At 37.7% G+C, this 12,656-nt stretch overlaps 1 protein-coding gene across 4 annotated transcripts in view; it reads right to left on the minus strand.

Moving 5' to 3' along the window:
• LOC110373944 (uncharacterized) overlaps window positions 1-12,656 on the minus strand; it is a 146,786-nt gene that overhangs the window by 41,739 nt on the left and 92,391 nt on the right. For 2 of the 4 annotated variants that reach the window (XM_049841644.2, XM_021331441.3), the window contains exons 3-5: window positions 6,613-6,721; window positions 4,203-4,347; window positions 2,928-3,060 (exon numbers count right to left, since the gene is read on the minus strand). In XM_049841644.2, coding sequence (XP_049697601.2) covers window positions 2,928-3,060; window positions 4,203-4,347; window positions 6,613-6,709 — 375 coding nt within the window. In that variant the 5' untranslated portion in view covers window positions 6,710-6,721. Of the gene's footprint in view, window positions 1-2,927; window positions 3,061-4,202; window positions 4,348-5,813; window positions 5,905-6,612; window positions 6,722-12,656 lie in introns of those variants that run through there. The other 2 variants (XM_064039538.1, XM_021331444.3) reach the window with 2 other exon arrangements.

Here is a 12,656-nt window from a genome sequence, read left to right on the forward strand (position 1 = left end):
TCTACCACTATCCTGTTGAACAATATTATGGTTGAATTATTACGGCAACTACGTGATGTTGTTATGTGGTATTAATAAATGTATTAATTAGTTCGCGTCTGGGCGTGTCCCGGGTTCACAATAACGAGATTATTGGTTCACTTTTGTTCGGTAATTTTTCTTAGGAACCTATATTAAAGAAATATAGGATTTTGGGTGAAGAAGTTCAATAAGACATTAGGATATAGCAGCGATTTTTTTTGGAGCCACAATTATAAGATCTAAAAAACAATACTTCTAATTTAAGTCACATGTTTGGGATAACAAAAAAGTAATGTTCAAATGTATCGTAATATTTCGTAATACTTAAGTTAACCATTCATATCTAACGTAATTGTTCATCATTTATTAATATTATAAATCAAACAGAAAGTTTTAAGGAAAAGTAACAAAAAATCGATACTAATCCAAAATATTTCTTAGCCTACTCAAAAACAGGAAAAAAAACATTAAAACATGAGCCTTAACATACTCAATCTAACTACACCCACTTATCCCACACTCGAAGCTACAAAACAGTATTTCACATTTTGACCGGCAAAACGCAACTCATTGAAGAGCGCACAATGACCGGTCATTTTACGAAGTTGTGTAAGAGTACCATGAGATAGTACTATTTAAGTACTTTCTATTTGAATAGATATACAGTGGATTTCTATGACCTATCCATAAGTTCATTTGCTAGAGACTGAATTTTGACAGTAGCTCTACGTCCTACAAAAAGTCGGTCAGAAAATCCTTTATAAAATTGGACCGATTATCTGTTCTACAAAAGGTCTGATATGGGCCCCAATTATGTCTTCAATCTAGAATCGCAAATAAGCGGATAGATAAGTTATAGAAATCCGGAAGATAGAGGCTGATTCAGTATTTATAGTTTTTACGTAGTCATCCGAAATGAGTTTGAAAGTGGAATTTGTGGGTATCGTACTTTGTATTGAGACAAGAGGTCATAGCTTCAGTGAATAATTTTTATCTAATCATTCAACATAGCGAAGTTGAATCGTAGCCCTGGGGCTGGGATACTCCACGTAGTAAAAGTTCATTGGTTATTTAGCTATCTCATCATCCTCCGAGCCTTTTTCCCAACCATGTTGGGGTCGGCTTCCAGTCTAACCGGATTCAGCTGAGTATCAGTGCTTTACAAGAAGCGACTGCCTATCTGACCTTCTCAACCCAGTAACCCGGGCAACCCGATACCCCTTGGTTAGACTGGCGTTATTTAATCTATAAGGAAGTAATTTTACAAATCCGGCCTTAGACCAAATGGCCTGATATCAGAGCTAGGCCCATTCCTTAGAATAGCACGTTCAACCGAACAAACAGCTTATTCAGTTTTCAAGTATAATAGGAGTAGGTACCTATAGATCGCTGGTTAAGGTAGTAAGTAGGTAAACGAAAGCAAATTATATTCCGAGATGATTAACTTCAAGATTGGATTTGAATGTGACTAAAATAGTAAGTATTTCAGTTTCAATTAATCTAGCTCTACACAAAAAAAACGCGACATTTCACCTTAAAAAAACAGTAGTGAAAATGAAAATAAACTCATTAAGTCTGTACGTTATGAGAGTAACGCAGAGGACTTCCTCAGATAACAATAGCCAAGTGACTCTAAACATTGTCTTTCATTAATACGAGTACATCTCTCTATGTGAATAACAATCTTGTAAGAGGAGAGAAAATAAGAAATAAGAGTGTATTTGTTTTTAGGGTGGAATCATTTTCAGTTTTGTTTGAGCTATTCTGACCTCCTCAAACCAGTTACGTAGGGAACTCCTAACCCCTTGGTAAGACTTGTGTCTACTGGCTTCTGACTTCCCGTAAGGCCTGCCAAGGATGTTAAGTAACAGCCCGGACCTACGATTTAAAGTACCATCCGAAACACAATCATTGGTGTCCAAGATATACTTAGAAAGTACATACAAACTTAGAAAAGTTGCGTAGGTACTTGCCTGACCCAGGATTGAACGAAAAAGTTAACTGTCTAATATTGCTAAAAGATCAGATAAATAAGTGGTCGCTCCATGTAGATTGGAAACACACTCATCATCATCCTCCAAGCCTTTTTCCCAACTATGTTGGGGTCGGCTTCCAGTCTGACCGCATGTAGCTGTGTACTAGTGCTTTACAAGGAGCACTGGAAACAGACTCTAACATAGAAAAATGCTAGGCAGATTATTCTGAGCTGAACCAGACTAGACATATTTTCTAAACAATGTTCTTACAGAGTACGTAAAGTCTTAAGTAATCGCATAAGTTTATTTTTACTTTTCGTAAGTAACTGCGGTGACGTCTAAGCAGTAAATAAGCTTACACATCCGCGTCAGAAGTGGCGCCTTAGTTATAATCTCATTTGTAGACTTGTCACACTATACATACGTTTGTTATGTAATATTTTGTGTTTATTTTTAGGTTCTTCCTAGTTGATAATCCTTACAAATGTTATAAGTGCATAAGTTATTCTGTCTGACTGTTGCGTATTCACGCTAAAACGTTTATAGATAGTTTAAACCTGAGAAGAAAGATACTTTTTAGTTCCCTCGATCAGCCAGTTGAAATAGGTACAGTTTCTAGACATACATACATATATTTTCTTCAAAAATCGTCAAGAAGGCTTTATTGAAATCGCCAGATCGGATATCTGACTCATTAAGTCGCTAAGATTAAAGCTTTAATTTTTTTTTATCTTTTATGTATTTACTTATAAATTTGAAGTGCCTATGTTCTTTTCTGCTCTTCACTTAGATCGTGAATGATTTATTTTATAGCTAGTCTCCTGTAAGATCGACCAAGAATACTTCTAGGCAAAATGCATGCCTGCTCTTCCTATTGATATATGCTGCTCAATACCTAATCTCCTCCTAGTAGACTTATTCAGTACTCACCCGATGCGATGTGGCGACGTGCGCCAGCCCGTGCGCAGGAGTGGGTCTCTCGTCGCTCGACTCGTCTCCCGACCGCTCGCCCGTGAACACCGAGTCATGAGACACGGATAACCCGCTGCCGTACGCACCCTCCCTTTGTGGATATAGAAGAAGATCAATTATTAAACATGTTTGGAAAAAAGCTAAATAAAAATGTAATTTACGAACCGACTAATACTGCACAGGTTACACATTCATACAATTTAAATAGTTACTCCTTGAAGTCCATTAAACACCAAAAGAATCCTTGTCAAATGTAATCAGGATTCCTAGAATTTTAAGGCCAAGTTCAGGGACAATATGGACGTCGGTTTTCAAAAAACTGTTTACTTACGACGAATTTTCAAACACACTTTTCAAAGTTAACATTGTTTTAAGAAAAAACGGACGTTTAATTTATGCGGGAAAATGTGCGAAGTCATTATTGCAATCAATACCGTTTTAATTTTCAGTTGAAAAAAAATTGTAATAAAAGTATGAAAATAGATCCAAGCTGAAGATCGAAAGTAACTTAGTAATATGCACTCAACTGGATAGATGGCGCTAGTAGTTCTGAAACTACATCTAAGTTACATTGACCTTTCGATACTATGTAGTGATAACATAATTGTTTATTGAAATTATAATTAATTTAAACTACAACGTGACCAGTTAACTAGGTTTACTGAGTAATAAAGATTGTTTAAAAATACTTTTATCAACCATAACTGTTTAATTTTAGATTAGGTACTTTAAGTTAAGTTATAAAAACATGAACCTATAATTTAAAACCACATTATGCTCACGAGCTTGTGTAGCCTGTAGCAATTCTCAAACTCAAAATTTGCCCTGAATGGTTTATTTACTGTTTGTTTATGCACATATGTTCGGTAAGGAAAACTGAACCATTTATTTACTGGCTTATATATTCACAATTTTACACCCTTATAATCATCATCAGCCATTTTAGCGTTCCACTGCTGGGCACAGACCTCATCTCACACAGAGAAGGCTTCAGCGTTTATCACCAAGCTTGCTCAATGCTGGTTGATGATTCCAAACTTAACAATCCAGGTTTCCTCCCAATATTTTCCTTCACCTTTAATCTGTCATTAAGTCATTTCGTATTTGTTCTGTAATTGGACCCACACCTTTATACCTGAGATGTTGGTGCTTTAAGTACTGTGTATGTCACCACGACTATTTAAGATGGGTCATAATTCTACCAGTATTCCTACACATAAAATCCCATCTTACTTTCGTCTAGCATGTCGGTCAGCGTCCAGCAGTTCGGAAGTGGAACTGCTCTTGGGGTCGGGCGAGGCGTCTGCGCGGGCGCCACTGCCGCGCCTCTTGAACATGCGTCGGAGGCCCCGGAGAAAACGCCCCGTACGCCCTTCGCCTGAAACATGAGAAAAGGGGGTTAGTAAAAGTATAGAAATCCAGTGGGTGCTATGTCCTTTGTCTGAATCAGGGGTGGACGAAAGTGAGTCTTTGGTGCTCTGAACTTAAGGTAAAGTAAGGTCGTGAGGAGACCTGTACTTAAAAAGACTGCAATCGTGACGTTACAATAAAACATAGGAGATTTGCTGTTTTCCGCGACCTTTTTCAAATCGGATAAAAAGTAGTATGTACCATTAATAATAAAAAGTAGTATGTACACTTTCGCATCATATAAGTAAGAATTATGATGTTTAATAATGATTGATCAAGACTATGGTGACAGCAAGGGGCTGACTTTGGGGTAGGCAGACCATTATAAACACATGTTTTATTACTACTAATATTATTTAAAGGCGATTTCTATCCACCTCCCTATCTAATAATTTCCTTGCTTTTTATGATGCCAACAAAAACCTATGGGGTTGTTTACCCCAAGGATTATACGATAGATTTACGATTATAGATCGTTCATTAAATCTGGGGTCAGCAAGGAGAATTCTATTGTGACTAATTTTGGGGGATTGTGACAATTTTCGAAGGGTGGTTACCCTTCGAAAATTGTTGGGGATTTGTCAGCTACAAAATTGATTGGATACATCACTTCGAAGATCTCTCAATTGTAAGTATGTATTAAACAGAGGTTTTCTATTATTAACAGCCATGCGTACATTTTTGTTTTATTGTGAACTTAATTTGATGGCCATGAAACGGCCTCACCTTGAGTAATAATTTTTCCAATGCTTCCCAAGGTGCCAGTTTTTATTAATAGGTTATGTTATTGACGGGAACATAAGACCCTTTAGTGACGTGAAGATAGGTATATTTTATTAATAGTCTAGAGTTCCTACAAAGGTATGATTGCTATGACTATGAAGCTACCATTCTTTCATCAGCCTTTTCATTGTCCTACTGTAGGGCTCGGGAAGGAATGAACGTAATTCAGCACACATGGTCAAGGATTGGCGATTTTAGACTTTACAAACAAGTTATTTATTCAAGATGTTTTCCTTCACCTTAACTTAGTCTTTGGTTTTATAGATACATACAGTAAAATTACATTAGTAGGTCCTCCCTGACGTAGGAACAGCACTCGCACGCTTGTGTTTGAAAACCTGGTACTTTAAACACCAGGCCAGCATAATAGTCATGGTGTTAAATACTACCAAGACTATCTCATTTGCTCTAAATAAACGATTGAATGAAATCTGTGTAAATATTAGTTAGCCGTGACTGCTGGTACTTTAAACACCAGGCCAGCATAATAGTCATGGTGTTAAATACTACCAAGACTATCTCATTTGCTCTAAATAAACGATTGAATGAAATCTGTGTAAATATTAGTTAGCCGTGACTGCTGGACCATGAAGTTTTCCTGGTAACATGAGCGTAAGTGGGTTATTTGGAAGGACCAGTCCTGGTACTCACCATGGTTGTGTGTGTCGGAGATGGGCGGTCGGTAAGGCGGCTCCAGCGAGCCCTCGCGCACACACGACATGAGTATAACGTGACTATGTGACTGTAGACTGCTGTAGTATGATGCTGTCCTGGTACTCACCATGGTTGTGTGTGTCGGAGATGGGCGGTCGGTAAGGCGGCTCCAGCGAGCCCTCGCGCACAGACGTCATGAGTATAACGTGACTATGTGACTGTAGGTAACTGCTGCAGTATGATGCTACCCTGGTACTCACCATGGTTGTGTGTGTCGGAGATGGGCGGTCGGTAAGGCGGCTCCAGCGAGCCCTCGCGCACAGACGTCATGAGTATAACGTGACTATGTGACTGTAGGTAACTGCTGCAGTATGATGCTACCCTGGTACTCACCATGGTTGTGTGTGTCGGAGATGGGCGGTCGGTAAGGCGGCTCCAGCGAGCCCTCGCGCACACACGACATGAGTAGGTATAACGTGACTATGTGACTGTAGGTAACTGCTGCAGTATGATGCTACCCTGGTACTCACCATGGTTGTGTGTGTCGGAGATGGGCGGTCGGTAAGGCGGCTCCAGCGAGCCCTCGCGCACACACGACATGAGTATAACGTGACTATGTGACTGTAGGTAACTGCTGCAGTATGATGCTACCCTGGTACTCACCATGGTTGTGTGTGTCGGAGATGGGCGGTCGGTAAGGCGGCTCCAGCGAGCCCTCGCGCACACACGACATGAGTATAACGTGACTATGTGACTTGCAGTAACTGCTGTAGTATGATGCTGCCCTGGTACTCACCATGGTTGTGTGTGTCGGAGATGGGCGGTCGGTAAGGCGGCTCCAGCGAGCCCTCGCGCACACACGACATGAGGCCCCCGCCGCCGCCGCCCGACATTCGAGCCCGCTCCTGTAACAGCAAATTATATCGTCAACATAATGTTCTGCAAACCACTGAAGTCAATCTTAACATTACGTAGACTAGCCAAATGCTTAAGAGGATCCATACTCCTTACACACTGTATAGAAGTGTATAAGACTCTGTCACTTGATGTGAGCAAGGGAAAAGTTGAAAGCAGAAGTTATAGATCAAGCCGAATCTCAAACTACTGTTTAACAGTAGACCAGAATAAAAGAGCTTGAAGATATGATGATGCTGTAGTAGTAGAAAACAAAATAATTTAGAAACACAAGAAGCTGGATTACGTGGTTGCCTTCGACGATAAAAGCGTCCAATTTAGACAAGACACGTGTAAAATGGATTACAATCTTATGAGGGTTTCCAAAAGCTGGTATTAACAGCAAAAGATTAAAAATTCTTAGGGATTAAAAAGTTTAATACGCATTTCCCTGCGTTCATTAACATGTTAATAAAGGGAGTCCTAATTTGGTTATTTATGATTATTTAATCAACGTAGGGAAGTTATACGTGGGTCTACAACAAATTACCGCGGGCGTTTAATTAAAACCGCAAAAAGATTTATCCGGAAACATCGGGACTTATTTTTTGGGAACCGTACGTCCTTTTTGACAGAGGTTAAGTTCAAAAGGATGTATGAATCATAAGGCGATCGAGACCCCTCATTTGGCCAAGTTTTCAGTTTTCTTAGAATACAAAAGGTGTGTGAAGGAAGGTTAAAGGTTAGAAAGATGTTGAAGTAATTGTTACGTCAGTCTTAATTTGAAGAAGATACGGGTTCAACCTTGGAGCTACTTAGGGCCTTTTTACGGAACTGAAAGGGTATCAACGTCAACTAATTTATATCTATCAGACTCTAGTTATTTTGATACCTGGGTTATTTAGCTGGTTTATTTATAGAAGTCAGGTGAACGTAAGAGGAGTATGAAGATGACATACAGATGATAAGAGTTCAGAATAACAATGTCTTATTGAAGTAAATTTATTATGTGCAAGTTTTACCTATCTTTCTAAAATAATCAGGCTTAAATAAAAAAATACCTAACTGAAGCTCCACGCACTTTTCTTGTAACAATTATGAGTACTAGAAAGTCACACCACTCAGATTTCTAATCCGCATATGTATCTAACTAATTTATTGTCCTTCAACTGGCGAAACCTTTGAAGCATGATACCTATGGATCCATAATGGATTGACCTCCCACCTCCATTTCCTATATAAAGATATCCGCTATCCAAAAAAAAAATCTCATTACAAAGAAAAACCAACAATAGCCTCTAAGATCCCTCATCCTACGCAGATCAATAAACACTATTGCAAATTAAATATACGTAAATAGAATGTACGTCCGTCCGTCTCGAGGAAACGGCATATAAACCTTCATTATGTTTGTAATAAATCGAGGGAGAAGTATTGCTGGGGGTAGGCTAACACTCCCTGAAGTCATGTCAGTTACAACTTAACACGTTATCTTACATATTATTATGTGCAAGATTGAAGATATACATGATGTACTTATTGACAGAAATGAACTTAATGTTAGTCTATTATATCATGTGCCTATCTGACCTCCTCAACCCAGTTACCCGAGCAACCCAATAATCCCTAGGTAAGACTGGTTGTTAGACTACAACCTACTACTAATGTGGGTCTGTATATTGTCATGACAAAGACCACTGTTGCCTAAAACACAAATAAGGGATTTAATAGCTTCTATTTCTAAAAGATTTGAGTCGGCTGTCTCTATAAACGAGCCAGGCCTCGTCTTTTTGTGTCTATTTTTATCTTTCCTCTCTAATTTTCTGGTGGTCGTTTCTGTTGATTCTGACTTTCAGGAGTTGCGATATGAAGAGTTATTTGGGAGATATAAAAACCTCATCCAAAAGATTATCTCCCCTTTCCTGAATTCAAATGTAACTGTCACGTTTTGCAACTGTTTTTGTTAAACATGTGACGATCTGTTGGATAACAAATGCCATGTGTTGTGTGGTTTGTGGTAGTAAAATCTATAAATAGGCGTAATGATAATCATGGTTATTATTTAAGAAACAGTCTTGACTGAGCACTCGCGTTTCTAGACATGTGGTATGGAGAATACCGGCAAACAATTTTTTTTATTCGGCAGTTTTTGTAGATCATCTTGGCCGTCATTTAGGATTTAATTAAATAAGAAAGTCCCAGGGTTAGTTAGACAGTTGCTCCATGTAAAACACTGGACATGGTCTAATTGGTTCTAATCTAGTTATGTTATATATCTCGGCATTGATTTACATTATTTGAGATACATTTAGTTAAACATTATTCTTAACTTATCCCAAATCAGTGAACTATCCATCTATTCAAATTGTTCAACTGAATTAACCACTATACAACGTCATTGAAATCTGTTCAAACATCATTTAATTTATTAACTGAGTTCGAAACTTGGATTACGGGATGAGTAGCTTCGGGTTCTAAAGTTTCTCAACCTTAGAACTTAATATAATTATTATGTGTTGTAACTAGGTAAGTATACCATGTCTTTATCAAAGATTTGCTTGCCCTAATTTGTATAGAACCCTTCAAACCTCTTTGCTTACAAACTTCATGTTTATTGGAAACGGGATTTCTTTGTAAATATGAATACAATCTTTTCCATTTTTGTACTCGTTCTAATCCGCCCTTAGCCCTTATTTTTTCTTGGATCCTACACATACTTGACTATTTATGTAAGAGTTCTATAATTTCGTATTTATGTCTTTGATCAATCTGTAGATTATTATTTCACATAGCTACTGAAAACAGTAACAGTCAAACGGTCAAACAAAAAGTCAGTTACTTCTTAATTTAATAAACTAGAGCGTAAAAACACAGCTGTTTATTAAAACAAAAACTAATTAAATGAACGCAGCATTCAACGCGGGTAATTAAGTAAAACTATGATTAATTAGCGGATTAATTAATAGGCTTCTCGTGTAATCAATTATGCATGACAATACTGTTATGTCCCAGAGGTTCTAATTTCGCAAACAGATCCAAACTAGGTATGTCCCGCGATGAAATATGAATGTATTCCAAAGAAACTATGTATGTATGACATCTTTATATATTACTCGAGATCTCAATCAAAGGACAATGCTAAAAAAAAACCCAAGCCCGGCGCAAACGAAAAGTAACTCAAATTATAGGTAATAATAAGTAATGAAATACTGCATAGGAGGCATCATCGAAATCAATGGCTAAATGTATGAAATTGCTATTTGATTTTTTAAAGGGTTAACATGAGCAGCTAGGGCTTATAGTTTAATTAAAGTGCTATCTGCAACAACAAACAAGTAATATGGCAAGTAATAAGCCTCTCCAAAAAGATAAATCAATACCGAAGTACAGGCTGCAGCGCCCACGTCATCGCGTCATGAGCGTTTTACATTACTTAGGGTGGGCTAGACATGAGGAACAGTTCGCGCATCCCGCAACATTTTTGGATCTCGTCGTGTTAGAAATAAAGAATCGATGACTTTTAAGCGTTATTATGAAAATGAAAAGTACATTCATATCCTGTTTTAGTTTTATCATCCTATTATCCACTATCCTAAAAGTAGGTAGAATAGTGGAGAAGTTGCTATAAACATGTCATTATGTACACTCTTAAACCACAACTGTATCTGTTTGCTGTTCCTTTTACTAATACATTATGTTCCCTCTAAAATCTTGAGTAGCAATGTACCGCAGATTTTAAAATTCGAATAGCAATTTCACACATATAGCCACTGATTTCGATAATGCCCCCTATGTAATATTTAATTACTTATTTTTACCTATATTTTGAGTTACATTTCTTTTGCGCCGGGCCTGGGTTTTTTTCTCATACTTCATGAGCATTGTCCTTTCCCTGTAGAATCTCATAACTACCGACTTCGCTGTTTTTCCACGATTGAGAAACAGACCCTTAATAGCCCCTAGCATTTATTCTTGTTTGTCTACTTACACAGGAATCTTATTTAAATCATCTTAATCGTCATCGTTGTCGAAGCATATCAAAATCTTCCATTTTCAAAAGTAGTAAGTATAACAGTTACAAGATAACAAAAACATTAATCTTACAAGAGATAAAAACATTCACACTGTAAAGCACATAGGTAAACAATACCATTACAATAATCACCGGTCCATCACGAGCATACTAAGACAACTTCGCTCGTACCATTTTCCCCCATCTCATAGTACAAGGTCGGGAGCACGGGGCATTGTGTCCCCCTCTAAGGTCAAGGGTAAAACCACGATCGATACGGATGCTGGGAACGAAAGAGATGGAGATATGGACCAAGTGTGGGTGCAAAAGAAAGGGAATATTGGAGTAAGTGATACGGTATAAGTGCTTTCCTATTACGACACAGTGCACGGATGTCCTTGTATGGGATGTTTTAATTAGTTCAAGGTTTGATTGATGGGGTTTTTGACAATGGAAGATTTGGATAACGAAATAGGGAAATCGATAAGTATTGGAATGAAGTAAATGATGAAATGGAAGTGATGGCCAATACTTAATAGGTACTCACTGAATTGCTTTATTGATATTCTCATGGAATCTATGAGAAAAATATTTGTCGTAATGATGTATGTTTTTAGATGAAAAGATTTTCAAATTAAGATTATTCATGGATAACCTTATAATTTTTGCAGAAAAAGAAAATTTTGGATCAATTTTTCAATGAACATCTTAGAAATTTTCGCAACCATGTCATAATTTGTGATGGCTTAATAGAAAAGGACCCAATAAAGAATGAGTATGACTGAATATATCAACTATTTCAGTGACTTCAAATAGACACTGTTCTGCTTAACCCATTACAGAAAACTGGCGTGATATTGTTTTATTAAGTTGTTATGTATTCCAGGGGAGTACCCAAGAACTTTGCTCAAAGCGTAAGAATTATTACTTCGGCCTTCAGTCACGAGTAGAAATGTTTTTTTCTTCGTATTATTAAGCTCTTGAGGCTCTGTTAATGTTTTATTTTCTTTCGTTGTTTACTTTAAAGACCTTGGGCAGTTAACTGGTGGAACTTTTCCAATAGCTATCGAGAGAGGATCTAATTAATCGAATGCTAGTAGTGAGTGGGGTCGAACGTTTGTATTCAATCCATCAGTCGGTTTCTAGGGTTTTGTATGTGTCTTCACTCAAAGAAACTCAATCAAAGGGACCTATTGCTGTAGTTGTAAAAGGCTTTCGTACTATTTTGTTACAATGACCAAGCACTTTGCTCACTGGGTTTGAAATTCTAGATGGATCTTTGGGCATAGAAGTTTTATTGATCATGGGTTTAGACTTGATTGAATTTGAGTACTTACTGGTACCTAGTATTCCCGTTAAGGTTTCTTTATTTAGTCCCTAGTATTACCGTAGTTTGATCTTTATAAGCTTCAAATTAAACATCAAACAATAAATGTGTCTTCGTGTGAAAAAGTCAAAGGTTTGCTTAATTTACAAGGTCACCAAAACATGAGACCTTTTTCACCAAAAACACAGTGACCTACCTAAAATTTTCCTACACGTGTTCACTTCAAAATCCTTGATTGAACCTCGTGGACAGACACTGTGTTTCTCCGTGTTTAAGTTCAAACACCCTGTGTGACACGGTGTCTCGTGCCAACACCCTGCCTCTCGGTCATTTATTAGGGTAGGCTTAACCATATGATGTGGGAGAAAAAACGAGTGATTGATTACACTGCGGCTGTGGAGTTTTTGTAAGAGATGTTAGTATTTGGAGACCTATAGATGCTAAAGATAGGCCCTTGATGTGAGATTCACACGGGGGTTGTTTTCGAAGGTGCAGAGGAAACTAAATTGGTCGTCAAGTGGTTCAAGATAAAGACAAACCTTACCTCAAAGGGTGACCTTTTGTTTGAGGTAAGGATTTATTGATGAAATTAAAAAATGCAGCTGTT

The sequence above is a fragment of the Helicoverpa armigera genome, chromosome 19 (genome assembly GCF_030705265.1).
Source record: "Helicoverpa armigera isolate CAAS_96S chromosome 19, ASM3070526v1, whole genome shotgun sequence".
Taxonomy (NCBI): Eukaryota; Metazoa; Arthropoda; class Insecta; order Lepidoptera; family Noctuidae; genus Helicoverpa; species Helicoverpa armigera.